General features: G+C 35.6%; 1 protein-coding gene across 4 annotated transcripts; it reads left to right on the top strand.

The window, feature by feature from the left end:
- Positions 1 to 604: 604 nt before the first annotated feature.
- LOC127842466 (uncharacterized) lies at positions 605 to 26809 on the top strand. Of its 4 annotated transcripts, XM_052371994.1 has the most exons (11): positions 605 to 964; positions 7712 to 8682; positions 9876 to 10219; positions 10872 to 10937; positions 13663 to 13822; positions 17641 to 19510; positions 20550 to 20760; positions 21261 to 21373; positions 22577 to 22788; positions 23350 to 25384; positions 25579 to 26809. In XM_052371994.1, exons 1-3 carry the CDS (start codon positions 624 to 626, stop codon positions 10208 to 10210), a joined length of 1647 nt encoding a protein of 548 aa, XP_052227954.1. In that variant the 5' UTR covers positions 605 to 623; the 3' UTR covers positions 10211 to 10219; positions 10872 to 10937; positions 13663 to 13822; positions 17641 to 19510; positions 20550 to 20760; positions 21261 to 21373; positions 22577 to 22788; positions 23350 to 25384; positions 25579 to 26809. The 4 variants fall into 4 exon arrangements, with proteins under 4 accessions (XP_052227954.1, XP_052227953.1, XP_052227955.1 ...); XM_052371993.1 differs by having other exon boundaries at positions 17644 to 19510; positions 23350 to 26809; XM_052371995.1 differs by having other exon boundaries at positions 22614 to 22788; positions 23350 to 26809.
- Positions 26810 to 27448: the final 639 nt, after the last annotated feature.

Genomic DNA, 27448 nt, shown 5'->3' with positions numbered 1-27448 from the left:
AAAGATTGATTAAATCAACACGAGTAATTGGGAAATGCCATGGGCAGTGGGCCGTTTATTGAGTATTGGAAAGAAGGAGTTGTGTCAATTTTTATTTTGTTGCGTTCCTCCAAAACATAATTTAATCGGCTCTATTCGCTTTTTTATAGTTGAACATTTATCCGTTTTATACATTTTGTATGCAGCTGAAAACCTATTAACAATATTGTGACAACAAAACTTGTTCATAAAAGTTGTTCCCATTTTGTTTAATTATTTTCTACTGATGTATTGTTGTGTCAGCTGAATCAGTGACTTTTTGTACCAGCATTAGCCATTGAAAAATGTACGCTCACTTTATAAATTGTTCGTTATGATAAACTTTCCTGTTTAAGCTATGCTAAAGTTCATGCAAATGGATTAATATTCATTGAATATTAACGATTTGTAGTATCAGTCCATCATGGAAACTCAGCAATTAAGACTACCTTGCTGTTTAGACCACTTTTAAAAAGTCCCACATGCGGTTTTTGTATCTAGGTTTCACTGTATATTCAATATTCACGTGACCCAATAGTCCAATTACAGTAACAATGTTCACTGCTATCAGACCATTGAATGACATTTGACAGTTAAGTTGGTTTATGTTCAGTTCAAAAAGTGCTAAGTCAATTACGAAAATGGCAGCATTTTATAACGCTTCTCTTGCCATAGGCTCTGATGAAGTTAAGGATTTTATTTGTTCGTCATGCGAAGAGCAAGCAAATGCAGATTTTTACTGCAAAACATGTTCGAAACTTTATTGTGGAAAATGTATTCAGTTGCATGATAAGTGGTTTCAAAAACATTCAACTTATGGAAGGAATGACATGAAAATGGTGGAATTTCTATTAAAGTGTGAAGCGCACAAGGACGACACAATTGAAATGTTATGTGATGACCACAGTCAGCTGTGCTGCACAAAGTGTGCCTTCAAAAATCACAGGTATTGCTGAAATACTTTGGCACATATAAGAGTGTAGATATCAATGAACTGTATCACAATTTAAATGAGAAATAAGAATTGTCAAGTTGTCAATTTTGATAAATAGTATTTTAACAAACACATTTTCCCCAAAGTTTTTGTTAAAAAAATGAAATACTATGTAATTTTAAGACTAAACTTTCTTTCTAATTTTTGGAAATGGTTTATGAAATTAATTTAAAATGTTGCAAATTGCCATTTGATATTGTTTGCAACAAGGTCGCACATAATTTATTCATGATGCTCTGACACTTCTCTACCATATGCAGATGTTGTTTCCTCATGCTGCACAAGGTAATTTATCTATGCAAACCATTGTTATAAAGAGTAGAGCAGATGATTGCCTTAAGGACCCTATGAATTGTTAGAAAGACTAGTACATGCGATTGATTTAAGGGCCCTATGTATTGTTATAAAGAGTAGTGCAGATGATTGCCTTAATGACCCTATGAATTGTTACAAAGACTAGTACATGCGATTGATTTAGGGCCCTATCCATTGTTATAAAGAGAAGAGCAGATGATTGCCTTAAGGACCCTATGAATTGTTAGAAAGACTAGTACATGCGATTAATTTAAGGGCCCTATCGATTGTTATAAAGAGTAGAGCAGGTGGTTACTTTAAGGCTCCTATGAATGGTTAGAAAGACTAGTACATGCGATTGATTTAAGGACCCTATGTATTGTTATAAAGAGTAGAGCAGGTGGTCACTTTAAGGACCCTATGAATTGTTAGAAAGACTAGTACATGCGATTGATTTAAGGGCCCTATTGATTGTTATAAAGAGTAGATCTGGTGTTTACTTTAATGACCCTATGAATTGTTAGAAAGACTAGTACATGCGATTGATTTAAGGTCTCTATCGATTGTTATAAAGAGTAGATCAGGTGGTTACTTTAAGGCTCCTATTGATTGTGTATATTGTTTTACTGGATGTCTGTCGGTAGATCAGTCTGAATGTCGGTAGACCAGTTCGTTTCTGATCAATAACTTGTCAATCAATTGACCGATTGGTTTGATACTTAAGGGCCCTATGTGTTGTTATAAAGAGTAGTGCATATGATTGCCTTAAGGACCCTATGAATTGTTAGAAAGACTAGTACATGCGATTGATTTAAGGGCTCTATCGATTGTTATAAAGAGTAGATCAGGTGGTTACTTTAAGGCTCCTATTGATTGTGTATATTGTTTTACTGGATGTCTGTCGGTAGATCAGTCTGAATGTCGGTAGACCAGTTCGTTTCTGATCAATAACTTGTCAATCAATTGACCGATTGGTTTGATACTTCACATGTGCTTGGCGTTCGACAGTAGATGTCCCTTATTGGAATCACTATGTCAAAGGTCAAGGTCACTATAACACTAAGTGTGAAAATCCTTTCAGATCATACCTCGTCAACAAATTGACTGATTGGCTTGATACTTCACATGTGCATTGGCCTTGGACAGTAGATGACCCCTAATAATATTGGGTTCACTAGGTCAAAGGTCAAGTTCACTATGATACAAAGAGTGAAAATGGTTACCGATCAATAGCTTATCAATTATTAGCTCTACTGGCCGAAGGCCTGAAGAGCTTATGTCATGGAGTGGTTTTCGTCATTTTCAAACTTGTTCAGTGTCTTTATATTAATGAGGACTCGAACCCTATTGAAAATGGGTTACATCAGAGTAAAAAGTCCATAATTATCTCCCCTTGAGTTTGAGAAAATTGTGAAATAAGGCTTGTTTGCGCAATAAAGTCCAAAGTTTTCATCCAATTATTTCCCAACTTGCACAGTGTCTTTATCTGAATGATGAGTCAAAACCTATTGAAAATGAGCAATATCGGAGTTATCGGAGTCCAGAATTATCTCCGCTTAAATTTGAGAAAAAAAAAATCAGTTTTTTATGTGATAAAGTCCATAATTTTCATCCAATTCTTGACAAACTTGCACAGTGTCTTTGTATCAATGAGGACTCAAACCCTTTCGTAAAAAGAGCAATATCGAAGTAATAAGTCCAGAATGACTTCCCCTTAAATATGAGAAAATTTTGAAATTCGGCTTGTTTACACAATTAATTCCACAGTTTTCACCCAATTATTACCTAATTTGCACAGTTTCTTTATATCAATGAGGACTTGAACCATATTGAATATGAGCAGTATCGGAGAAATAAGTACACATTAATCTCCCCTTGAATTTGAGAAAATTAGCATTGTTTGCGCGATTTAAAGTACACAGTTTCTATCTTATTCTTTCCAAACTTCAACAGTGTTTATAGCAGTAGAGCAATTCAGGCCCTCATGTGCCTCTTGTTTGACTGATTAGCTTGATACTTCACATACGCATTGGCCTTGGAAAGTACATGAGCCCTATTGGGGTCACTAGGTTAAAGGTCAAGGTGACTATAACACTTTGTGTGGAAATGGTTTCCAATCAATAACTCATCAACAAATTAATCGATTGGCTTGATACTTCGCTTCTGCATTGGCCTTGGGCAGTACATGACCCCTTTTGAAATTGGGATCACTAGGTCAAAGGTCTTGGTTACTATAACACTAAGTGTGAAAAACGTTTCTGATCAATAATTCTTCAACAAATTGACAGATTGGCTTGATTCTTCACATTTGCATTGGCCTTGAACAGTAAATGACCCCTATCGAAATTGAGGTCACTTGATCAAAGGTCAAGGTCACTATCACAATAAGTGGATTCTGATTACTATCTCATCAACGAATTGACTGATTAACTTGATACTTCACATGTGCATTTGCCTTGGGCAGTAGATGACCCTTATCAAAATTGAGGTTACTAAGTCAATGGTCACTAGCCTACTTGATACTTTTCATGTACATTAATCTTGGACAGTACATGAGCCCTATTGAAATTAGTTACGCACTAAATGTCAAATAGTTTTTAATCAAAAACTGGTAAACTGATTCACCAATTGGCTTGATACTTGTTATGTCCATTGGCCTTGGACAGTAGATGACCCCTCTCACAATTGGGGTCACTAGGTCAAAGGACATGGTCACTGGCACAATAAGTGGGAAAAGCGTTTCTGATCAATAATTCGTCAACGAATCGACCGATTGGCTTTATTAGCTCATCTATTTTTTGGAAAAAAATTATGAGCTATTGTCATCACCTTGGCGTCGGCCGGTTAAGTTTTGCGTTTAGGTCCACTTTTCTCAGAAAGTATCAATGCTATTGCATTCAAACTTGGTACACTTACTTACTATCATGAAAGGACTGGGCAGGCAAAGTTAGATAACTCTGGCGTGCAATTTGACAGAATTATGTGCCCTTTTTATACTTAGAAAATTGAAAATTTTGGTTAAGTTTTGCGTTTAGGTCCACTTTTCTCAGAAAGTATCAATGCTATTGCATTCAAACTTGGTACACTTACTTTCTATCATGAGGGGACTAGGCAGGCGAAGTTAGATAACTCTGGCGTGCATTTTTACAGAATTATGTGCCCTTTTTATACTTAGAAAATTGAACATTTTGGTTAAGTTTTGTGTTTAGATCCATTTTATTCCGTAAGTATCAAAGCTATTGCTTTCATACTTGCAACACTTACTAACTATCATAAGGGGACTGTGCAGGCAAAGTAATGAAACTCTGACTGGCATTTTGACAGAATTATGGGCCCTTTTTATACTTAGAAAATTGAAAATTTGGTTAAGTTTTGTGTTTAGGTCCACTTTATTCGTACAGTATCAAAGCTATTGCTTTCATACTTGCAACACTTATTAACTATCATAAGGGTACAGTAAAACGACTAGTTGCATAACTCTGGTTGTCATTTTTACGGAATTATGGCCCTTTTTTGACTTTGAATATATGGTTAAATTTTGTGTTTCGATCCACTTTACTTCTTAACTATCAAGGCTATTGCTTTCAAACTTCAAATACTTTCATGCTATCATGAGGTTACTGTACCTGGCAAGTTGAATTTTACCTTGACCTTTGAATGACCTTGACTCTCAAGGTAAAATTATTAAATTTTGCTAAAATTGCCATAACTTCTTTATTTATGATTAGATTTGATTGATACTTTGACAAAACTACTCTTACCTGACATACCACAATAGACTCCACCCAAACCATCCCCCGTGCCCTTCCCCCCCCCCCCGAATCCCCCTCCTATTTTTTTTTTTAAGATCATCTCACAAATGACCACCACACCCTCACACTATACCCCCCCCCAAATTTCATTTTTTTAAACGGTTAAAAAACACAAATATTTATTTTTATTATTTTATGTTTGAAATACCGTCCAACCATCGCACCCAAGAATCCCCCCACCCCCCACCCCCATGTTTTTTTTGTTGTTTTTTTTCATTTTTGTTCCGCATTTTTAGAAAATAATGTAATAAATGTCCACACCCCCACACTATACACCCCTCTTCACTCCACCCCTCCCTCCTTTGTGATTGAAAATGAGAGTCCCTTCACCGTTAAAAAGAAAATAGATGAGCGGTCAGCACCCGCAAGGCGGTGCTCTTGTATTGCCCATGTGCATTGATCTTGAACAGTAGATGACCCCTATCAAAATTAGGGTCACTAGGTCAAAGGTTAAGGTCACTGTCACAATAAGTGGGCATATGTCTCCGACCGCAGAACACTTGCTTTTATTGTGTGTAGTATAAAGTTAATTGCAAAATATTATTCATACATGTGTATTTCCCAATTTTTAAAGAAATCATTGACTTTAGACTTGCTACTGTAAGAAATGTCAATATCACAAATATATATACAATAGACCAATCTCTTGGATCCTTCTTAAACACATTTTTACAATGGCGTCTTTTCTTGTCCGTGAATAGATCAAGTGACAACAACAAAAGCAACATAATCACAATTGGTTAAATTACAAATATACTTATTAAAAAATAGTAGACCAGGTTGCATGTCATAAGCTGCTCAAGGCAGGCTAGATTGTTAATACTGACACTTTATTAAGAAATAGAGGACCTCCTCTAAGATTTGGGGTTATTTTAATTTGCATTTTTCCTTTGGTCCGTTTGTTGTTTGGTTTGTAGACCAATCATTTCCAAATGATACTTAGAGCATGCTTTGACCTACAGCCATGCACATTTTTATCTGCCCCGCTTCGAAGAAGAAAGGGTACTCAAGAACGCTTAGGCCTAGGATCATTTAACTTCATAGGTACATTGATCATGACTGGCAGATGACCCCTATTGATTTTCAGGTCACGAGGTCAAAGGTCAAGGTCACAGTACTTGAAATAGTAAAATGGTTTCCGGATGATAACTCAAGAACACTTATGCCTAGGATCATGAAACTTCAAAGGTACATTGATCATGACTCGCAGATGACCCCTATTGATTTTCAGGTCACTAGGTCAAAGGTCAAGGTCATGGTGACTCAACTTAGAAAAATGTTTTTTTTATGATAACTCAAGAAAGCTTACGCCTAGGATCATAAAACTTCATAGGTACATCGATCATGACTGGCGGATGACCCCTATTGATTTTCAAGTCACTAGGTCAAAGGTCAAGGTCACAGTGACTTGAAATAGTAAAATGGTTTCTGGGTGATAATTCAAGAATAATAATGAACATTTTGAACAAACATATGGAGTTGCACACGCTAACCTGACCATTCAAACATTTAACAATGGCGTCTTTACTTTTCCACGAATAGATCACGTGACAACAACAAAAGCAAAATAATCACAATAGGTTAAATAACAACAACACATATTGGGAGATAGGAGACCAGGTTGCATGTCATATGTCGCTCATCACAGGCTAGATTGTACATACTGAGTTTTGGAATAGACTTTAAATATACGTCATGCTTGTTTTAGTTGGATGGAAGAGCATTAATGATCTTTTTTTGCATGTGTTATTATGGATAGTGTGGTCAAGGTGTACAATGACACTAAAACTGAAAACAATATAAACTACTAAAAATGTATTCTTAGTACATGGATACCTCTACAATCCAATTTGTCCCACAACTGCACTAATGTCAAACAATTATGAACAAATATATGGAGTTGCACATGTTAGCCTGACGATTATGTTACTGTAGAAGTATCCCTCTATTTGTGTAACGCTAATTTTCACAATTGAACAAATATCGTTTTGTTAAAGGGATTGTCACATAAATCTTATGTAAAAAATAAAATTAAAAAATATCAAGATGCATAATTTCACATCGTGGGTAATGCTTTAAGAATAGTTCATCCCTCTATCAGCTGTACTCTTTGAGTTACTCAAAACACAATTTTAAATGTGATTTCAGGGGCCATAACTCTGGGTATGTTGAAAAAAGACATATCAAACTATGCATGTGGGTAAAATTATACAATGATAAATATTTATGTAAAGTGTAAGTCCTCTTGTAGCAATACTGTTTATTTTACATTCTACACATATTTAAAATGTCATTTTTGTATAAATATGAGAAATTACTACAATTATGATGAAAACAACAGAAACAACATATAGAAGTGCGCATTTAAGCTCACATGCCTGGTTACTGTACTTGTAAAGTTGCAGGAATACATGTTGAGTTATATATGACAGATGGATGGAAAAGTGCCAATCTATATACCACCATATTAAGCCCAAGAAGCGTTAATTTATTGTCCATGTATGTTTTTTTTGAGACTTTATACTTGTTTGAAGCATTACATGATATCACTGACTATTCCTTGGAATAAACATGTATTGATTGTTTATTTCAGCCAGTGCAGAAAAGTGACCCAGATTTCAGAGCTGACCAACTCGCAGCCCACAGGCTTAGAGAGGCTGTCAGTGGAGCTGGAAACTGTCCTGGGGGAAATTAAAACCCTGCAAATCAGTCAGGAGGCCAGCATTCAGTCATTGCAGAGAACATACAAGGAACATAGGGAAGTTATGATAGAGCAAATGTGTGGCAATTTAAATACTTATATAGATGAATGTGATAACAATTCTGTGGGTACATCAGGCGTAAATGAGCAATATTTAAAAGAAGAGATGTGTAGGAATGTTGTTTCTATCGTGAATGAATTCAATAATATTACTGCGAAGGAACTTAACGAGATGAAAGATGAAGTTATAAGCATAAAAGGGTCAGTTACAAGTTCTATTCATAAATGCACAAGTCTTCACTATGACTTGTCGCAATTCCATGAAATCGTTCAGAACATTGGAGATAATAAGGAGCTCTGCCTTATAGCCAGCATAAAATGTAAGCATATAATACAGCAAGCATTGACTCTGCTAGGAAAGTCAGGCAAGGCGTTTAACGTCCAGCGGAAGTCAGTGCACAATGTGAGAATACCAAGTGATTCACATTCATGTAATATCACAGGCATATGTGCTCTCCCAGATGGACAGGTCCTGGTTGCAGATAACGATAATAAGAGAGTCAAGCTTCTGAACCAGCACTACCAGGTGGTGAGTCACTGGGATGTGACTGCTAAGCCATTGGGCATATGTCAGATCACACCCAGTGAGGTTGCAGTGGCTATGAATGTTGAGGTCCAGTTTATCACAGTAAGCCAGAGCCAACTCGCCAAAGGCAGGAAGCTTAAATTACAACATCCTTGTGATTGTATTGCCCACCATCAAGGAGACCTGTTTATTGCATCTGGTACTGCTCTGTACAAGTACACTCTGAATGGCAAACTAGTCTGCAAACTCTATGAAAATAAATCAGATAATTATAGAGGTAAGAATCATGGTGGATTCATCCTGATAACATTCGTATTATGTACAGGGGTTTTCTAGCCATTTTAAGAAAAGGATGTCTGGTTAAATTGGGATTTGTTGAAGAGATAAAATGGCAAATTTGGGATTTTTTTTCGACTTAATGGACCGAATCAGATTTGTTTATCAACAAATATCGACACATCAGGCCTTTACCTTTAGACACTTCTTTCTACAAATAAAAATATTTTATTTTTTTTTAATTAAGAATATTTTTTTACAATATTGGTTTGGGATCGGGTCCATTTTAAGGCTATTTTTACATAGTAGAAAACCCTCTGATGTATTATAAAGTAATTATTCTATAATTCATATGTGCCCTTTGAATGCTACAGTAGCCAAAAGAAGGTTCAGAATTATTGATTTATAAACATGAGTAATGAAGTACTTTGACTGTGACTACATGACATGTCTATAAATAGAAACTGAGTTCCTGGGAAAGAGACACTTATTGACCTGGTGTTCATTTGTGTGGCTGGCGTCTTACTGTACAGTGCAATATGTTTTATACATTGAACAATTTCATTACATTGTATTAAATGGGTACTCTTTAAATTGTTGTTGTTTGATTTTAAGAAGTGTTCAAATATATGTATTAATTATAATAAGTCATTAAAACATTTTGCTGTTGTAAGGTGTTTGGAAATAAACTAGATTGAAAAACGTCAATATATGTTGTTTGAAATATTAGTTCACTTGTTATAAACACTTTAAATCACAAATAAAAGCAATACACTGCACATATATGAAATATGTCTGCTTTTGTCAATTTCACTTGTGTCAGTACATTGCTATCACATGTATACATGTGTGGAGAAGCTATAATTGTTGCATATAGAAACATTCAAAATATACACAAATTGATTGAACTGTGTAATTGTTTTCATGAATGTTATTGTTTCCATCTGTGTAATTTTGCTTCAATTCTTATTTTACCAGTCGCATTTCAACATGTCAAATGTTAACACAATAGCTCTGCTACTGAAGTTTAATGTCACACTTAACTATTGAATCATTAAAATGTATGCATATATTTTAGATGTGTAAAGGCCTATTATAACAACATATGCATAATACAATATCACTGCAGTATGTTTAATAAGATTATTTAACATTGGCAGTAATTCAATATCTTGATGTTACTCTGTTTTGCAGTAGTGAGGTGTGCTGTGAGTCCCACAGGGGACAGGCTGTACATCATCAGGCAGAGCAAGCTTCTCACCCTGGCCAGGGATGGAACACTCCTGGCTACATTGACAGACCCAAAACTACGATACCCATATGGTCTACATGTGACTCCTGCAGGCCAGGTGCTGGTCTGTGGATGGCTGACCTGCCCTGTACAGGTGGACTGGAAGGGGGAGAGTATGCTGACCACTCTGGCTACACGGGTGAGGAATGGAGTGTCAGTCTGCTACAGCAGCACAACATCATCCATCATTGTGGGACTGTTCAGGGACGATGACATCCTGGTGTTCAGAGTGGAATAGTGTATACATGTATGTATTAGTTTTAATTAGTGATTAATATTTCAATGACAGTGTGTTGTTCAGCATAAGAACAGTGTAGTGTGTGATGTTAAAATACAACATTAAGTGTGTAGTTAAAGATACAAATGATTTATGTACACAAAGTATTATCTGATAACACAATGTGAGGGTTTTTGTTTGAACATTAGATCTAATGCATATTATTTTATGTTGTTATAACGTTTGTGTCATTATGGTCCTAAAATTTAGTTCTTGTAAACTAAAGTTCTTGCATGCAAAAAACAAAGCATTTCAACTGAATATGTTATATTTGTACATATATGCACATGTACATAGCAACTGAGACTATTTTTAGACTTTCATTTCTATAAACACCATGCCATGTAAGAAATGTATATGGATGAATATATTTTTTTATAAAATATGAAATTGTTTAAGTAATCTTTGGAGAAGTATATATTGATATTGTTTGCAATGTTTACAGAAAGGTAACACTTTATGTAAGATTTATTAATTTGCCATGTTTTATGCTGTTGAACATTTGTTATTGATTTTCATTACATTTATATAAACGTGTGTGTGTTAATTACATTTTTTATAAAATTGTTTGAGTTCTTATATATACATACAAGAAATACATCAAGCTATTCTGCTGCTACAGTCGCTGCTGAGTCAGGACAACGATGCTGAGGATGTGGTGGACAAGAATGACCTGACTACGCAGAAGGTAACATAGACCCTTTGTCAGACCTTTTCTTTGTCATTTTGGGAAAAAATGCCATTGTGGGTTTGGAATATTTTCCTGTGAAAGTCAATTGATTTGGGAAAAACTAATTTAATATCATTCTTTCTAATATATCAAATTATATGAATTAAATCATATTACGATAGTTATTTACTTTTATAGATCTAAGTGAAATTTGATTGAGATATAATAATTATAATGCATAAAAACGGGAATATCACGTCAGGCAATTTACGCGTGTTTAGTGGGAAAAAAACGCCCCGATTGGACGTTTTTTTTACATCTTTACACAGAATCATATATGCCAAAATTTGACAAAAAAATGGTGAATGTTTGTGTTTCTTGGAAATTTTGAGCACTTTTATTGCAAATATTTATCAGAATGTCCTTTTAATAATGGATTATACGGGAGTATCGGGTAATGAGTAGCAACGGTAAAAGTAGTAAGTTGGCAGTAATAGGTAAAAAGTATGGTTTCATACGGATGTATTAAGGAATCAATCGAGACGGGATTATGGGTATCTATGCAGAAAAGTGTTAAAACAATTTTTGTTAAATCTCGTTATTAATGACTTTATTGCTGTTTTTTCTTGAAGAGTCATAACGCACCGTCATAACGTCATTTCACTCTGAAAAAAAACAAACCCACATATGTAGGGTGCAGCCCTCCCTCCCCCCACCCCATGGCCCGGGGGCTCTGAAAAAATTCCTGTTGAAAGCACTGTAATTTTAATACATGTAAGGCACTTATTTAAAAACAAATAAAATGCTTCGGGTATGGGTCCGTTTTACAGACCCATAAATAAACCAGGTCTTGTGTATTTCCTGTTTATTAAGAATGCAAAAAGATGAGGTGGTAAAGAACATAATGAATTTACATAAGGTAAAATATCCTCTTAAATTGTTTGTATATTGTACATATGGTAAAATATCCTCTTAAATTGTTTGTATATTACATATGGTAAAGTATCCTCTTAAATTGTTTGTATATTGCAAAATCATTGATATTTCTCTTCATCAAATTTTGGTGCTTACAAAAGTATTTCATGGACATATTATTAGTTAATGTGTGGATTACTCAGTTTGGAAAAATAAATGAGGAATTTGTGTCAGTTCATTTCCCGTGTGTTTGTGATAAATTTGTGGATTGGTAAAACCTTAAAATCAACAAAAAATAGCCCCAAACGCATAATAATAGTTTTACAGTGTTACCTCTGTATTAAAAATGCTAAATATGAAGTGGACAAAAATATGATATGATTTCATAGAAGTTAACATTGTGTCTTTTCTTTTATGTATCATGTTTACAGTGTTGAGTTTGTATAAAGTTGTGAAATATTTAGTTAAGCTTTGAATGCCTTGGTTCTATAGAGCCTGTTTGCAAGGAGGTGTTAAGTTCTTGATGTGCATACTGTGTTATTGTTTTTTTGTTAACTATAGGGGCCAAAATCGGCCCCATACCAAATGCTGGAACTATGTTTTTTTCCCAAACAACTTCCTAAAATTCCCAATTGAAGGTAAAGTAAAAGAAATGTTTCTAGCCGAAAGTGTTGTCCCTGATAAGCCTGTGTGGCTGTATAGGCTTATCTGGGCAGACACTTAGTGCACAATTTATAAAGCCCTGTTTTCACAGAATGAGGCTCAAAGTAAGTCCCCCTACGAGTTATACTAGATAATACCAGGTGAGCCTTGTTCTGGGAAAAGGGTGCTTAATGAATGTTATGTACCATCCACATATTAGCCTGTGCAGTGCGCACCCAGAATTATCAGGGATAATGCTTTCCATTTTTGAGGAAATTTTCGCTTTAAAGAAATTATTTCTAAACAAAAATCATGTCTTGGTAGAAAGTGTCGTCTCAAGTTAGCCTGTGTGGACTGTACAGGCTAATGTGGTAATATACATATTCATTTAGCCCAGTTGTCCGGAATATGGCTCAAGTTTAGTCTGCTTCCAATCTGTTGGTATTTGTAAATTCTGATTAGACCAAATATGGTATAAAAACCACTATGATTAAAAACTGGTAATTGAGACATCGGTGTACATATAAATGCAAATTTAACATACATATTGAGCAATTCTAATGGTAGCTCACAATTTCCAAATTTTACATAGTTTGCCATTTTTAAAGAGTTGGCTACTCATTTTTTCACAACATTGAAAATTTCAAGCCGTATTTTGTTCACAAAATATCATATCAAACACAGTTAATGTTTAAAATAACTTGGACAAAATATTGTTTTGTTATTGGTAACTGTGAAAATATAGATTCATGGGCGTCATCAAAGTACAGGCAAACTAGTATTGTAATATGATAGTAATTAAGGGCAAATGGCCTGTAACATAATTTTTACTCCAAGGTGTATGTGAAAAAAAAAGCCTTTTCTTTCCATCTTTATAAAGCACACGTAATAGGCACTTCCTTATATTCAAGTGGACTAATAAAATGAGCACTGAAACTGAACATTTCAACAAAAACGCATGTCAAGGAATATATTTTGATTGGATTTGTGCAATTAAGTTCCATGCAATTAAAAATACCTATAATTCCCGAATTAAAAGATATAATTTTCCCGATGTTTGATATTATTACGCTAATTCTCCCCATTGGTGTGGTACAGATACTTTTTCAATTTGTCAACAAAATTGCTGGTGTATTACTTATTTACTAGTTCAAAAGAATTCATATTGGTTTTCTCAATGTTACAGCAACTACTAAACACAAAAGACAAAGGAATAGTGAAAGGCTCAGCCAAATCAAAGTCCAGCGATGTGAGGGTGACACAGCCTTTCAATGTCCTCGTATTGCAACATGAAGGACATTTTAGCTGAAACTAACAAGGGAGAGAACTGTAGATCTGCACCAGCAGTGAGCTGTTGCCCTTAAGTTGTTTAATGTTTTATGTATTTTTAGCTCCACTGGCCAGAGGCCAGCGAGGCTTATGTCATGGTCTTGTGTCCGTCGTGCGTGTGTGCGTGTGTCCGTCCATGCGTTAACTTTTTCTTTAAACATCTTCTCCTAAACTACTGGTCCAATTCTGATGAAATTTCTCAGGAATGTTCCTGGGATGAACCTCTTCCAAATTTGTTTAAATTATGTTCCTGGGGTCAAATTTGACCCTGCCCTGGGGGGTCAACAATTGAAAATTTGCTTATATAAGGCCTATTTTGTGAAAACTTTAAAAATCTTCTTGTCCATAACCATTGGGCCTAGGGCTACCAAATTTGGTATGTAGTGACATCTTATAGTCCTCTACCAAGTTTCTTCAAATTATGCCCCTGGGGTCAAATTTGACCCTGCCCTGGGGGTCAAAAAATTGAAAATTTTGCTTATATAAGAACTATTTTGTGAAAACTTAAAAAATCTTCTTATCCATAACCATTGGGCCTAGGGCTACCAAATTTGGTATGTAGTGACATCTTATAGTCCTCTACCAAGTTTCTTCAAATTATGCCCCTGGGGGTCAAATTTGACCCTGCCCCGGGGGTCAAAAAATTGAAAATATGCTTATTTAAGGCCTATTTTGTGAAAACTTTAGAAATCTTCTTGTCCATAACCATAGGCCCTAGGGCTCCCAAATTTGGTATGTAGTGACAACTTATAGTCCTCTACCAAGTTTCTTCAAATTATTCCCCTGGGGTCAAATTTGACCCTGCCCCGGGGTAAAAAAATTGCAAATTTGCTTATAAAAGGCCTATTTTGTGAAAACTTTAAAAATCTTCTCGTCCATAACCATTGGGCCTAGGGCTAACAAATTTGGTATGTAGTGACATCTTATAGTCCTCAACCAAGTTTCTTCAAATTATGCCCCTGGAGTCAAATTTGACCCAGCCCCAGGGGGTAAAAAAATTAAAAATTTGCTTATATACGGCTTGTTTTGTGCAAACTTTAAAAATCTTCTTGTCCATAACAGTATGGCATAGGGCTACCAAGTTTGGTATGTAATTACATCTTATAGTCCTCTACCAAGTTTGCTCAAATTAAGCCCCTGGGATTAAATTTGACTGTTCCCCAGGGGTCATAACATTGAACATATGCTTATATTGGGCCCATTTTGTGCAAACTTTAAAAATCTTCTTGTCCATAACTATTAGGCCTATTTCTACCAAATTGGGTATGTAGTGACATCTAATAGGTCTCTACTTAGTTTGTTCAAATTATGCCTGTGGGGAAAAATTTAACCCTGCCCCGGGGGTCACAAAAATGAACATAATTATGCTTAAATAAGGCCTATTTTGTGCAAACTTTAAAAATCTTCTTGTTCATATTTATAGAGCCTAGGGCTACTAAATTTGGTATGTAGTGATATCTAATAGTCCTCTACCAAATTTGTTCATGACTCGCAGATGACCACCTATTGATTTTCAGGTCACTAGGTCAAGGTCACGGTGACCCGAAATAGTAAAATGGTTTCCGGATGATAACTCAAGAACGCTTAGGCCTAGGGTCATGAAACTTCATAGGTAGATTGATCATGACTCGCAGATGACCCCTATTGATTTTCAGGTATCTAGGTCAAAGGTCAAGGTCACGGTGACCCGAAATAGTAAAATGGTTTCCGGATGATAACTCAAGAATGCTTATGCCTAGAATCATGAAACTTCATAGGTACATTGATCATGACTCGCAGATGACCCCTATTGATTTTTAGGTCACTAGGTCAAGGTCACAGTGACCCGAAATAGTAAAATGGTTTCTATGATTACTCAAGAACGCATATGCCTAGGATCATGAAACTTCATAGGTACATTGATCATGACTCGCAGATGACCTCTATTGATTTTCAGGTCACTAGGTCAAAGGTCAAGGTCACGGTGACTCAACTTAGAAAAATGGTTGCCGGATGATAACTCAAGAAGGCTTACGCCTAGGATCATAAAACTTAATAGGTACATTGATCATGACTCGCAGATGACTCCTATTGACGTTCAGGTCACAAGGTCAAAGGTCACGGTGACTTTACACAGTTAAATGGTTTCCGGATGATAACTCAAGAAAGCTAATACGCCTAGGATCATGAAACTTCATAGGTACATTGATCATGACTCGCAGATGACCCCTATTGATTTGTAAGTCTTTAGGTCAAAGGTCAAGGTCACAGTGCCAAATAACGTATTCACACAATGGCTGCCACTACAACTGACAGCCCATATAGGGGGCATGCATATTTTACACACAGCCCTTGTTATATTTTGAGATGATGCTTTACAAAGAAAAATGCTACTTTTGTATTTGTTATAAATGTGTGAAAGGCTGTTAAGAAGGAACCAGAGATTATTAACCCTTTGACAAACACTAACAGGATTTAACAGGTTTATAGCTGACGACTTTATAAATAATTGTGATAAAAAAATTCTCCTTTTATCACAATTATTTTTACCCTACCTTATCATTTCCTTCAGATTCCATTACAATTTAATTGTCATCTGCAACCTCTTTCAAATTGGGAAAGTCCAAAATGTGTCGTTTGGTAAAGGGTTAAGGCATTTTGATTCATATGGGTCTTGTGAATCTGTTTCAAATCAAATGCATAGATTTGATCTTCAGCATCTAAAAATATGTGAAATAGAAAAAACGACAATATCTTTTGAAGAGATAAATGTACCTACGTTATAAGCAAAGGACCTGTGCAAGAATTCCCGGGCTTTTTAGTCTGTTTAGTTAACACGGTAGTAACTTTTTCCAAAAATAAAAATGCTCACCGTACCAACTTTAAGCGCCCAGTGGGACGAGGGATAGAAAGAGAAAGTCACATGCTTGAGTACATTTCAACCCATATGCGCATTGCACATTTTTTTCGCATAAAAAAACAGTGGAGCGATACAGGGCCATCATGGCCCTCTTGTTATTATGTCTTACAACTTACATGTTGATTGACTTTAAAACTGTTTTCTAGTGTGAATTTAAACAGATTTTAACCATCAAAGATTCTGTAAGCCATGGTAAAATAATATGTGTGTATGTTTTTTGCAACATTGGTGAGACATTAATATTATTATTAAATATTAATATTGTTGCCTCCCATTTATTGAAACATATATTAACAATAAAACATATCTAAAAGTAATGTGATTAATAGAATAAAAACAATTAAAAAATATTAAATTTTTAACCAGATGGTTTTCCTTCTTTTTGTTATGCAGCAATAAATTGGCTAATATTGATAAATAAGCTGTGATGTGGAAAAATGGGTCCTTATGCATGTGCTTAAATTGTTGTCACAGATTAGCCTGTGCAGTCCACACAGGCTAATCATGGACAACACTTTCCTCTTAAAGGTATTTTTAATTGAACAAATAATCCTCTTTATGAAAATCCAGTCTAGTCAGAAAGTACCTTCCCTTATTAGCTTATGTGAATTTCACATGCTAATCTGGGACGACACTTTCTAACATTAGTGATCCGCATATTGGCTTATGAAAATACATCTCTGAAAATGGAGTAAAGATAATAGATATAAATGTTCAGATAAGTATAGCATAAGCCAACACTTTTCTTGTTTTAATACAAAATGACTTAATTGTATTTATTTTCATACTTTTAAGGACAAGGAACCAATAAAATGCCAGATTAGAAATTCATGTTGTTGAAAACCTTCACAACCTGTCAAGAGGCATAGTTTGTTATAGATTATAATATATTTCGTTACATGTTCCTATCACCCACTGTGTTGTTGTTGTTTTCAGCAGAGCACCAGCATTGATATCGAGTTGGCCCAGCAACCGCACGAGTCCCGCCTGCAGGAGCCCCAGTCCAGAATGGCCATTCCCCTCCCCTGACTTCTAACTCCTCCCCCTTGACCTCCTGACTCAAAAAGTCAGCATCGTTGAACAACTCCATTCTGCAGGAAATTCTGAGCATGATTCTGTTCTGAACAAACGCAATGCCCACGTCTAGTTGTCCACACATAAGCCTGGGTAGTTTTGTTAAGCTAGAGTTCCGCGTGGGCCTGAGAGGGACGAGTTTTACAGACAAAAAAGTTATAACAGTAGTTATGGTAAAGCTAACAGTCAGTTGTTGCTGTTGGACATCACAACAAATATCAGACGAATAAAAAGTTCAATAACTTGTTTCAATCTTTATGGGACAAACAGAAATTGAACGGGAGAAAATCAAGGAACAATAAAAGCGTGAGCTTTCATAGTGTGATACTTCTGTTAATAGTTTGGACGACAGTATGGTTACAGACTGCCCCAGATTGTCCTCTCAGCAGCCAAAATATTATAATAGAACGGACTTTTGGCAATGTTACTGACAAAGAAAGGCAGTAATGACTTGGTTGTGTATACCCAGAACACAATACATCCATGGTGACACAGAAAGGCAGTAATGACTTGGTTGTGAAAACCCAGAGCACGCTACATCCGTGCTGACAAAGAAAGGCAGTAATGACTTGGTTGTGAACACCTCGTGAACACCTCAAGCACGATACATCCATGCTGAGAAAGAAAGGCAGTTATGACTTGGTTGTGAACACTTAGAGCACGATACATTCATGCTGACAAAGAAAGGCGGTAATGACTTGGTTGTGAACACCCAGAGCACGATACATCCATGCTGACATAGAAAGGCAGTAATGACTTGGTTGTGAACACCCAGAGCAAGATACATACATGGGGTGTGCATCAGACGCGAATTCTGCCTATTATTGTAAACAAGTTGCTAAAAGTGAACATGTCTGGTGTTGTTATGTGCACTTCCCACTAAGAGCCCAAAAGGTCCTCGCATTGAATCGATGCAAATGAAGACTTTGAAAAATGACGTCAGTTGTGTTGTGTGGTCCAGTAATCCTTTCAACTCTCAACCTGAAGTTTATCAAAACTCAAACTCAGCCCTTTGCAATATCACACCTTGCAACACAGTGTACTTTACCATGAATGTTTCGCGGTTTAAAACACCAAAATTTCAATTTAAAGTTTGTGCGCGAACATATTGATACATTGCTATTCTGAGTTCTAATAGTGATATCCTAAATATCAATAATAGATTAAATGTTTGGCATTAAAAAACAGGTGTGTAAAGTAATTTGTTGCAGTGAATATTCATTTGTCACTAAAAAAAATCAGGGTTTAGTTTGCTTGTCATTTCCTTTTTAGCAATCATTATTAGACAACAAAACGAACGTCGTTTAAGTGAAAGTCCAAGACAATTCCGACCCAGTTTGGGCACAAATACAATAACTAATTAAAGAAATTCAGTTTGTCTTGCGTCAGCCTACATGTAGCAAGCCTCTTATAAACATCTCCCAAGCTACATCAATGCTTCCAACAGCGGAGCTGGGCATCGACACATTGTTCTGAACGAGTCGCTCTAACTACAACGATCTGATCCAACAGAGAGCAGGCTCTGCATGACTCCTCTGTTAATGTGACTGACCTCGATATGTTGCTTTCCAATAATGTGAATCTTACTCCAGATTAGCTGTCTGCGATTGACACAATTCAACAACAGTTGTTGTCAGGAATTTCCGGCTTTGGGATGGCGATTTGGCGTCGGGGCTTCATCTCTGTCTTTGGCCTGGTAGCAGCAGAAGCAGCAACAAGAACAACAATTAGTGTAAGAGCCTTGATCTGGGATATGGGGCTTCGTGTATGTGCTTAAAGTGTCATCCCATATTATCCTGTGCAGACTGCACATACATGAAGTCCTATTAAAGTATCATCCCAGATTAGCCTGTGCAGACTGCACATGCATAAAGTCCTATTAAAGTGTCATCCCAGATTAGCCTGTGCAGACTGCACATACATTAAGTCCTATTAAATTGTCATCCCAGATTAGCCTTTGTAGACTGCACATAAATTAAGTCCTATTAAAGTGTCATCCCAGATTAGCCTGTGTAGACTGCACATACATAAAGTCCTATTAAAGTGTCATCCCAGATTAGCCTGTGCAGACTGCACATACATTAAGTCCTATTAAAGTGTCATCCCAGATTAGCCTGTGCAGACTGCACATACATTAAGTCATATTAAATTGTCATCCCAGATTAGCCTGTGCAGACTGCACAAACATTAAGTCCTATTAAAGTGACATCCCAGATTAGCCTGTGCAGACTGCATATACATTAAGTCCTATTAAAGTGTCATCCCAGATTAGCCTGTGCAGACTGCATATACATTAAGTCCTATTAAAGTGACATCCCAGATTAGCCTGTGCAGACTGCACATACATTAAGTCCTATTAAAGTATCCCAGATTAGCCTTTGCAGACTGCACAAACATTAAGCCCTATTTTCCCAGAATGAGGCGCATATGCTACAATTAACTTCAGTATTTTATGTGCCTGAAAAATTTCCTAGCATCAAATGGGAATTATGTGCTTTTAAATTGTTCAAACTTAGTAAATAAAATGCAAATAGCACTTGATCTGATATCAATTTCAACCATAGAAGGTCAGGGAATTAAGTTTTGTATATTTTTGACCGAAATTTAGCCCCTGACCAAAAGTTTATCCTTGCAGAAAAATATGCTTTAATAGTATTGTTAAATTATATTTAAATTTAGTAAAATAATAATGTAAAAGCCTACAGCTCATTTCGAAATTATTTTCTTCATTTATTTTCAATATTTATTTAAATTCCTGGATTTTGTTTAAGAGCCTGTTCCTACAGGAACCCATGCAATCATAGATCTGTACCTAGCTGAACAACAGGCTGTCTGGTCAGCTGGGCCCAGACGCCCAGTGACACTTCCTGGCCCAGGACCTTGGGGCAAATGCTCAACCAGTCCTACCCACAGTATGGAGCCACACTGAACCTGGGGCTCCATGCTTTCTTGGCCAGGGGCCAAGATAACCTCGTCAATAAGGTAGGTCGGAAATGTAATTAATCATTTATAATGTTCAGTGTTTCACTCCAAATTTCAATTTAAACAGTTTGGGTGTGTTTAATATTGATATAACTCTATCCTGGCTGCTAACTTAAACAAATCATTAATGTAAGTGTTAAATATTTATAATAGCCGCCATTTGTATTGCCTTGAACATGCTCAGTGGGGCGGGCATACACATGTGTCCTTGTCTGTAATTCTCCCCGTCCTTCCTTTCATCCTTCCTTATGTCCGTCCCACCTTTTAAGTGTTGCACGTAACTTAATAAATATTGGTTCCAGAGGGACACAAAATGTTTGTATCAAGTGTACAATATATAGAAGGCTATGTTTGTATCAAGTGTTTAGTTTATATCCCATTTGTATCAAGATCCTTCAAACATAATGTATGTCTTAAATATTGTTTTACTCAAACAACATTGATTGACTTCTAATATAACTGATGCCATTTCAGAATGCATTGAATTATTTGGTTTACAGGGACACATTCCTGGGATGCCCTAAGGTCTTTCTATCTGTTCACAGAGGTCTCATACTCACAAGTTCAAACCCAGTGAGCGATGTTCACATTATCAAACTCTGCATCTCAATAGGTAAGTCACCTTGCTGTTGAAAAAGGGGCCACTGTGGCAAAGCATTCAGAAGACCCAGTCTTAATAGACTAAACCTTTTGATGCAATAAAGCTTTCACAAAAACCCACTACAAACTGGGGTTTCTGCTCTTCAATTAATTGACCAGTTTATCTAATCTAAGTTTAAGGGTTCAGCCACAAACTACTTTATCTGTGAAGAAAATGCAAAAGTTTAAAGCTTAACCCTCAAATTTGCATTTTAAATTTAATATCTAGAGTTATATTAAAATCAAAACCAACACAACAACAACAACAAACAATTTCTCAGCAGGTACCAACATATCTGACTCTTTCACTCTTTACAAAATCAGGTTCCATATCAACTGTAAATATGGTTCTTAAACTAACATTGAATTACGAAGAGGGATCAGTGATGTTCGTGCCTTTTAGTTTAGGGGGGTATACAGGAGTGAACTTGTCGGTCTGTCTGTCGGTTTGTCTGTCGGTCTGTTTGTCGGTCGGTCCGTGTATTAAGTGTCCGCTCTCTAATGCAAGTTGTTGTTGTCCAATCTTCACCAAACTTGGTCAGAAGTTGTATCTAGATGATCTCTAGGTCAAGTTTGAACACGGGCCATGCGGGCCAAAAACATGGTCACGGGGTCACTTAGTGCGTTTTACACATTCAGTTTGGTGTCCGCTCTCTATTTCGATTACTTATCATCCTCTCTTCGCCACACTTGGTCAGACGTTTTATATAGATGATCTCTAGGCCATGATCGAACATGGACCATGCTGGTCCAAAAACTAGGTCATGGGGTAACTTAATGCGTTTTACACATTTAGTTTGGTCTCCGCTCTCCATTTCAAGCACTTATCATCCGCTCTTCAACAAACTTGGGCAGAAGTTTTATTTAGATGATCTCTAGGCCATGTTCGAACATGGGCCATGCCGTGCGAAAAACTAGGTCACGGGGTCATGGGTGCGTTTTACACATTCAGCATGGTGTTCCCTATTTCAAGTTATTTTCATCCGCTCTTCAGGTGGGAGTGTTCGTCACGTCTGTGACAAAGCTCTAGTTTTTTTAAAGTTGATATCTTTTTGAGAGAGTATTAATTGTGTTGCCAGGGTTGAACCCGCATTTTGATACTTGATAATTTTTATGAAATGCTAGTAAATTCTTAAAAATAGTTGTCTTAATTGACACATGACATTCTTAATTGCAGAAACCCGGCTATCAAAGCGTTTAGCTTGTTCTTGAAGCATTTGCACCAGCAACAGTCATCATCTCGAGTTACTGGCATCTCTATGGTGTGGAACCCTCCTTCTGTGAACATCATAACAGCACATGAACCAGTGGCAGTCATCATCTCAAGATTCTGGTATATCCATTGTGCAGGACCCTCGGTCTGTAAAGATCATTCAGAGTGAACCTCGGGTGAGTGTTCAAGTCGTGTGCATGTTTTTAGCATGCCCTTAAGTTCACAGATGTGTTGGTGCATGTAGATTTACCTGTGTCCGTCCATACGTGCATTCAGCTGTTGAATTTTTATATCAAGTCTAAACTCAAAAAGTATTGCTTCTAGTGTGATTAAAACAAAGATATTTGCCAAACTGTGAACTTGCCTACTTGTGTATTTTGGTTCTTTTTCTTTTACATAAGTGGACTTTTGAGACAAAAGTAAAACGTGGGTGCATGGTGGCAAACCCTTTTTACTACTTCTGAAAAGATATTCGAGTCCAATTGCAAAATGTATCTTCATCAAATCCTAATCCCAATTGTTTGGTAATAAAATGGTCATACTTCAATATAAATATGTATTATCAATTATTATTTTATAAATAGTCTCAGGACCATTATTTCCTCTATGGATTCAAATCAGCTTAGTTGTAAAACTTTGAAATACCAAGTCATGTGCGTGCTCTTGTTTGTTTTCATCGGTATCAAAAATAAAATGAAATACTGGCATTTACAGTAACAAGTATTTCTTTTTTTCAGATGCCATTTGACGAAATCAAACAATCCAATCAGAAACACAGCCTGTTGCAGCAGTTGTTACCATATTGACCCCAGTCATACCTATGAAGTCACTAGATACATACTTTTTAGATGTGCTAGTCTCTACGTACCTCCTGGTTTGTTTAGCACTTACTCTGACTCTTTGAATTTTATGACGGGTGAAAATGAATGACCTTGTTCACTTCAAAATGGCAAAATGACACATCCCAACAATTCAAGTGGAAAGCCAGAAAGTCATGTCAACAGCCACATTTTGTATGTGTAACAGCCAAGTTGTTTTCAAACAAAAACAATAGTTTACGTTTTATTTTTTATGTGACCAACCAAGTTGTATTCAAAGAAAAACAATAATTAATGTTTCATGGGAATTATGCTGTCAGTCTCTTTATGTTGAAAGTTTTGGTTAAACATAGCATGTTAAGTTTTTTTTTAAAGCACACATTGTGCATTTATATCCAATATCTTTGTCTGTATAATGAATTTTTCACTACATATTTTGATCCTTATAATGGTAAATGTATGGGAAAAACAATTTTATCAAAGATATTCTAAGATTGTCAAGTCTGTTAAAATGATGCTGGTAACTTTGACAAAATTGAAAAAAGGAGTATTTTCATGTTATTAGATATGTTTCAGTTTTGTGTTTTTACCCATAATATAGATAAGCTAATTTAATGAATTGTTCACAAAGGTTTATAACTTTTACGCTTCAGCTTTTTCTGTCTATTAATCCTTTCGAAAACAATACTAGTCAATTTGCTCATTCGGGTCGGTTTTCGATCATGAATCTTGTTTAGTAGCATACTATTTTATTTAAATAATAATACATTCTGGGAAAAATTATTTAATCAACCTAAAATTATTGATTCTGTAAATACCACTTTGTTGATTTCAATGGATATTGTTTGTAAAATTAATATAGTATGACTATTGCGTGTTTGGGAAAGCTTTTAATGAAACTGAGAATTAAAAAAACAAAAAACAAATAAAGAGTTTTATGAAAATTGGCAAAAATTATTATTGTTAATTTATGTTGTTAGATCATAGACATGTATGCTCACAATTGTTAAACTTTGTTTTTGGACACAATAGTTTATTATGCTTCATGTTTGTTAATGCACATGAAGATAACCAGAGTGTTTCCTCTTTAATAAGTGAGTAACTTAATCAAGATTTATTGATCACTGTATATATTGTGTAGGAATATTTTGCCATATATACATAAAGCAACTGTAGAACATTTGTATTTTAAATGTAAATTATTCTTGTATTGTTGCCATGTGTATAAGATAAACTAACTGTTTACCTTAGTTTGTAAAAACCTTTGTAAACAAACATTTCCTGTGTGAATGCTCATATATATATTAAACTGTTAAAATAATGCACAGTACCAGACAAAATAGTCAATTACACAGTAAGGGAAAGTGTTGACATATGCTAACAATTGTAAAAAATTGCAATTGTCTCTATCTGTAATAATAGAGAGCAATATTATTTGCTTAAAGAATATAAACAAAGATGTCTGCTTTGTAAATTAATAATTGTGTTTACATCTCAACATAATATGTAAATACATTAAAGTCTAAAAGGATTTTTTGGAATAAACACTTAAATAAATATATGTGCGTATATACGCTGATTTTACATCTGATTTAGTTTTGTAACAGTGCGTTTGACCTTTCACGTTGACCATCCCACACTTGCTGTCAGTGCAGTGCCTTCATTAGGGTCATTTTTATGCCCCCGGTAGGGTGGCATATAGCAGTTGAACTGTCCGTCAGTATGTCCGTCCGTCCGTTTGTCGGAAAAAAAACTTTAACATTGGCCATAACTTTTTCAATATTGAAGATAGCAACTTGATATTTGGCATGCATATGCATCTCATGGAGCTGCACATTTTGAGTGGTGAAAAGTGAAGGTCAAGGTCACCCTTTAAGGTCAAATGTCAAATTTATGGCGTCTGTCCGTCCGTCCGAAAACTTTAACATTGGCGATAACTTTTTCAATATTGAAGGTAGCAACTTGATATTTGGCATGCATATGCATCTCACGGAGCTGCACATTTTGAGTGGTGAGAGGTGAAGGTCCAGGTCATCCTTCAAAGTCAAATGTCAAATATATGGCGTCTGTCCGTCCGTCCAAAAACTTTAACATTGGCCATAACTTTTTCAATATTGAAGATAGCAACTTAATATTTGGCATCCAAAGATAGCAACTTAATATTTGGCATCCATGTGTTTCTCATGAAGCTGAACATTTTGAGTGGTAAAAAAAGGGAGGTCAAGGTCATCCTTCAAGGTTAAAGGTATTTTTTTTTTATTTCGTGTCGTTCCCATGAAGCTGCACATTGTGAGTGGTAGAAGGTCAAGTTCATCGGTCAAGGTCATCCTGCAAGGTCAAAGGTAAAAAAATCAAAGTCGCGTTCTCATGAAACTGCACATTATGAGTGGTGAAATTTCAAGGTCAAGGTCATCCTTCAAGGTCAAAGGTCAAAAAAATAAATTCAAAGCGGCGTTCCTATGAAGCTGCACATTTTGAGTGGTGGAAGTTCAAGGTCATCCTTCAATGTTAAAGGTCAAACAAAATATATAAAAATTCAAAGCGGCGCAATAGGGGGCATACTGTGTTTCTGACGAAAAACATCTCTTTTTGTAAATATCCCACTGTTTAAGTTCAGCAAATGTTTTAAGACCAGAATTCCTTACACTTGGGGTTGTTATTATTTTACTTTTATTGAATGCATGAAACATGTGTGTTCTGTTGTTGAATAGCTAAACATAGCTTGATGTTTGTAAATTGTGTGACAAATGTTGATCAAATTGATACATAGAAAAAAACACAATCTTAGTTAACTTGTATGTGTTAATTACCAAACACAAATATAAGTATTTGGTAACAATACAACTATTGTGCTTTATTCGAAATACAGTATGAAATGCAATTTTAAAATCATGCCTTTATATGTTCGTCTTCTCCAAATAAGCATTTTGAATAAGCAAATATAATATCTCTATGGAAAGTATCCGTAGGCCCCATGCAATGGCTTGTGTACCTCATATTGATCAGGGTCTTTCTAAATTATTTCCTGATTGTTTATCCCTGTCTGAATTGTGTAAATAGCTTCAACATCGTGAGATATCTGTTAAGAGGATTTCAATATTAAAAGTTAAAATAGTATCTTAACTGCATACATCTGTTGCATTCATTTTTACATGTTTATATGTTCTGGCTCACTGAGTTTTATATTGTCTATAATCTTGCGTACTTAAATTGTGTTTTTTAAGACAACATCATTATACTGATTATGCTGTTTTTGTCCAACATTTCTATATATACAAGTTGTATGTAAATAATTAAATATGTATATGTTGATGATATGTATTTCCCGATCTAAGTTTGATGTTGAACTCTCAATAAACGACATGTTTTGCCAATTTAATCCCGAATGATTGTCTTGTCACTTATATATAACTTTCCTCTATTGAACCTGGGGAGCTCATTTTGTTTTATTTTGACTGTCATTCCGTCCGTTAGTCCTCCTGCACACTTTTATCTCGTGCATAATTTACCATATCAATCATTGACAACAATACAAAATATAAAATCTCCATAGGAATAATGAAACTCCGGAGGCGGTATCCGAAAAAAAACAGTACTAACACCTGCTTATCTCTTACCTAAGACAAGCGACTAATTGCCTATACAACACAGGGCAATAACAACGACATACCATGAACCATTAACATAAATAAAACTGAAACACGGTCTTGGAAATGTCTATATCAATCATGTGGGATTTCCATTGTTTTTAAGTTTATTAATGTAACTATATGTAAAATATAACAGTAAACAAATGAGGAATGTATGGGAAAACACTGCCATGCCAAGATGTATGCTTTCAGTATATAAATACCTTAATGCTGCTTAATTTATGCTTTTTATTGTACTATTGTTGAAATAACTCGCTTAATAATGGTTATTAAACAAATATATTAAATCAGTAGGAACGTACTTAAAACTATGCTTATACAATTTCACTTAATATTTGATTTAATACTGTCTATAGTTCACTTGCTAT

Source organism: Dreissena polymorpha, chromosome 8 (genome assembly GCF_020536995.1).
Source record: "Dreissena polymorpha isolate Duluth1 chromosome 8, UMN_Dpol_1.0, whole genome shotgun sequence".
NCBI lineage: Eukaryota > Metazoa > Mollusca > Bivalvia > Myida > Dreissenidae > Dreissena > Dreissena polymorpha.
This window is presented reverse-complemented; position numbering and strand designations above follow the sequence as displayed.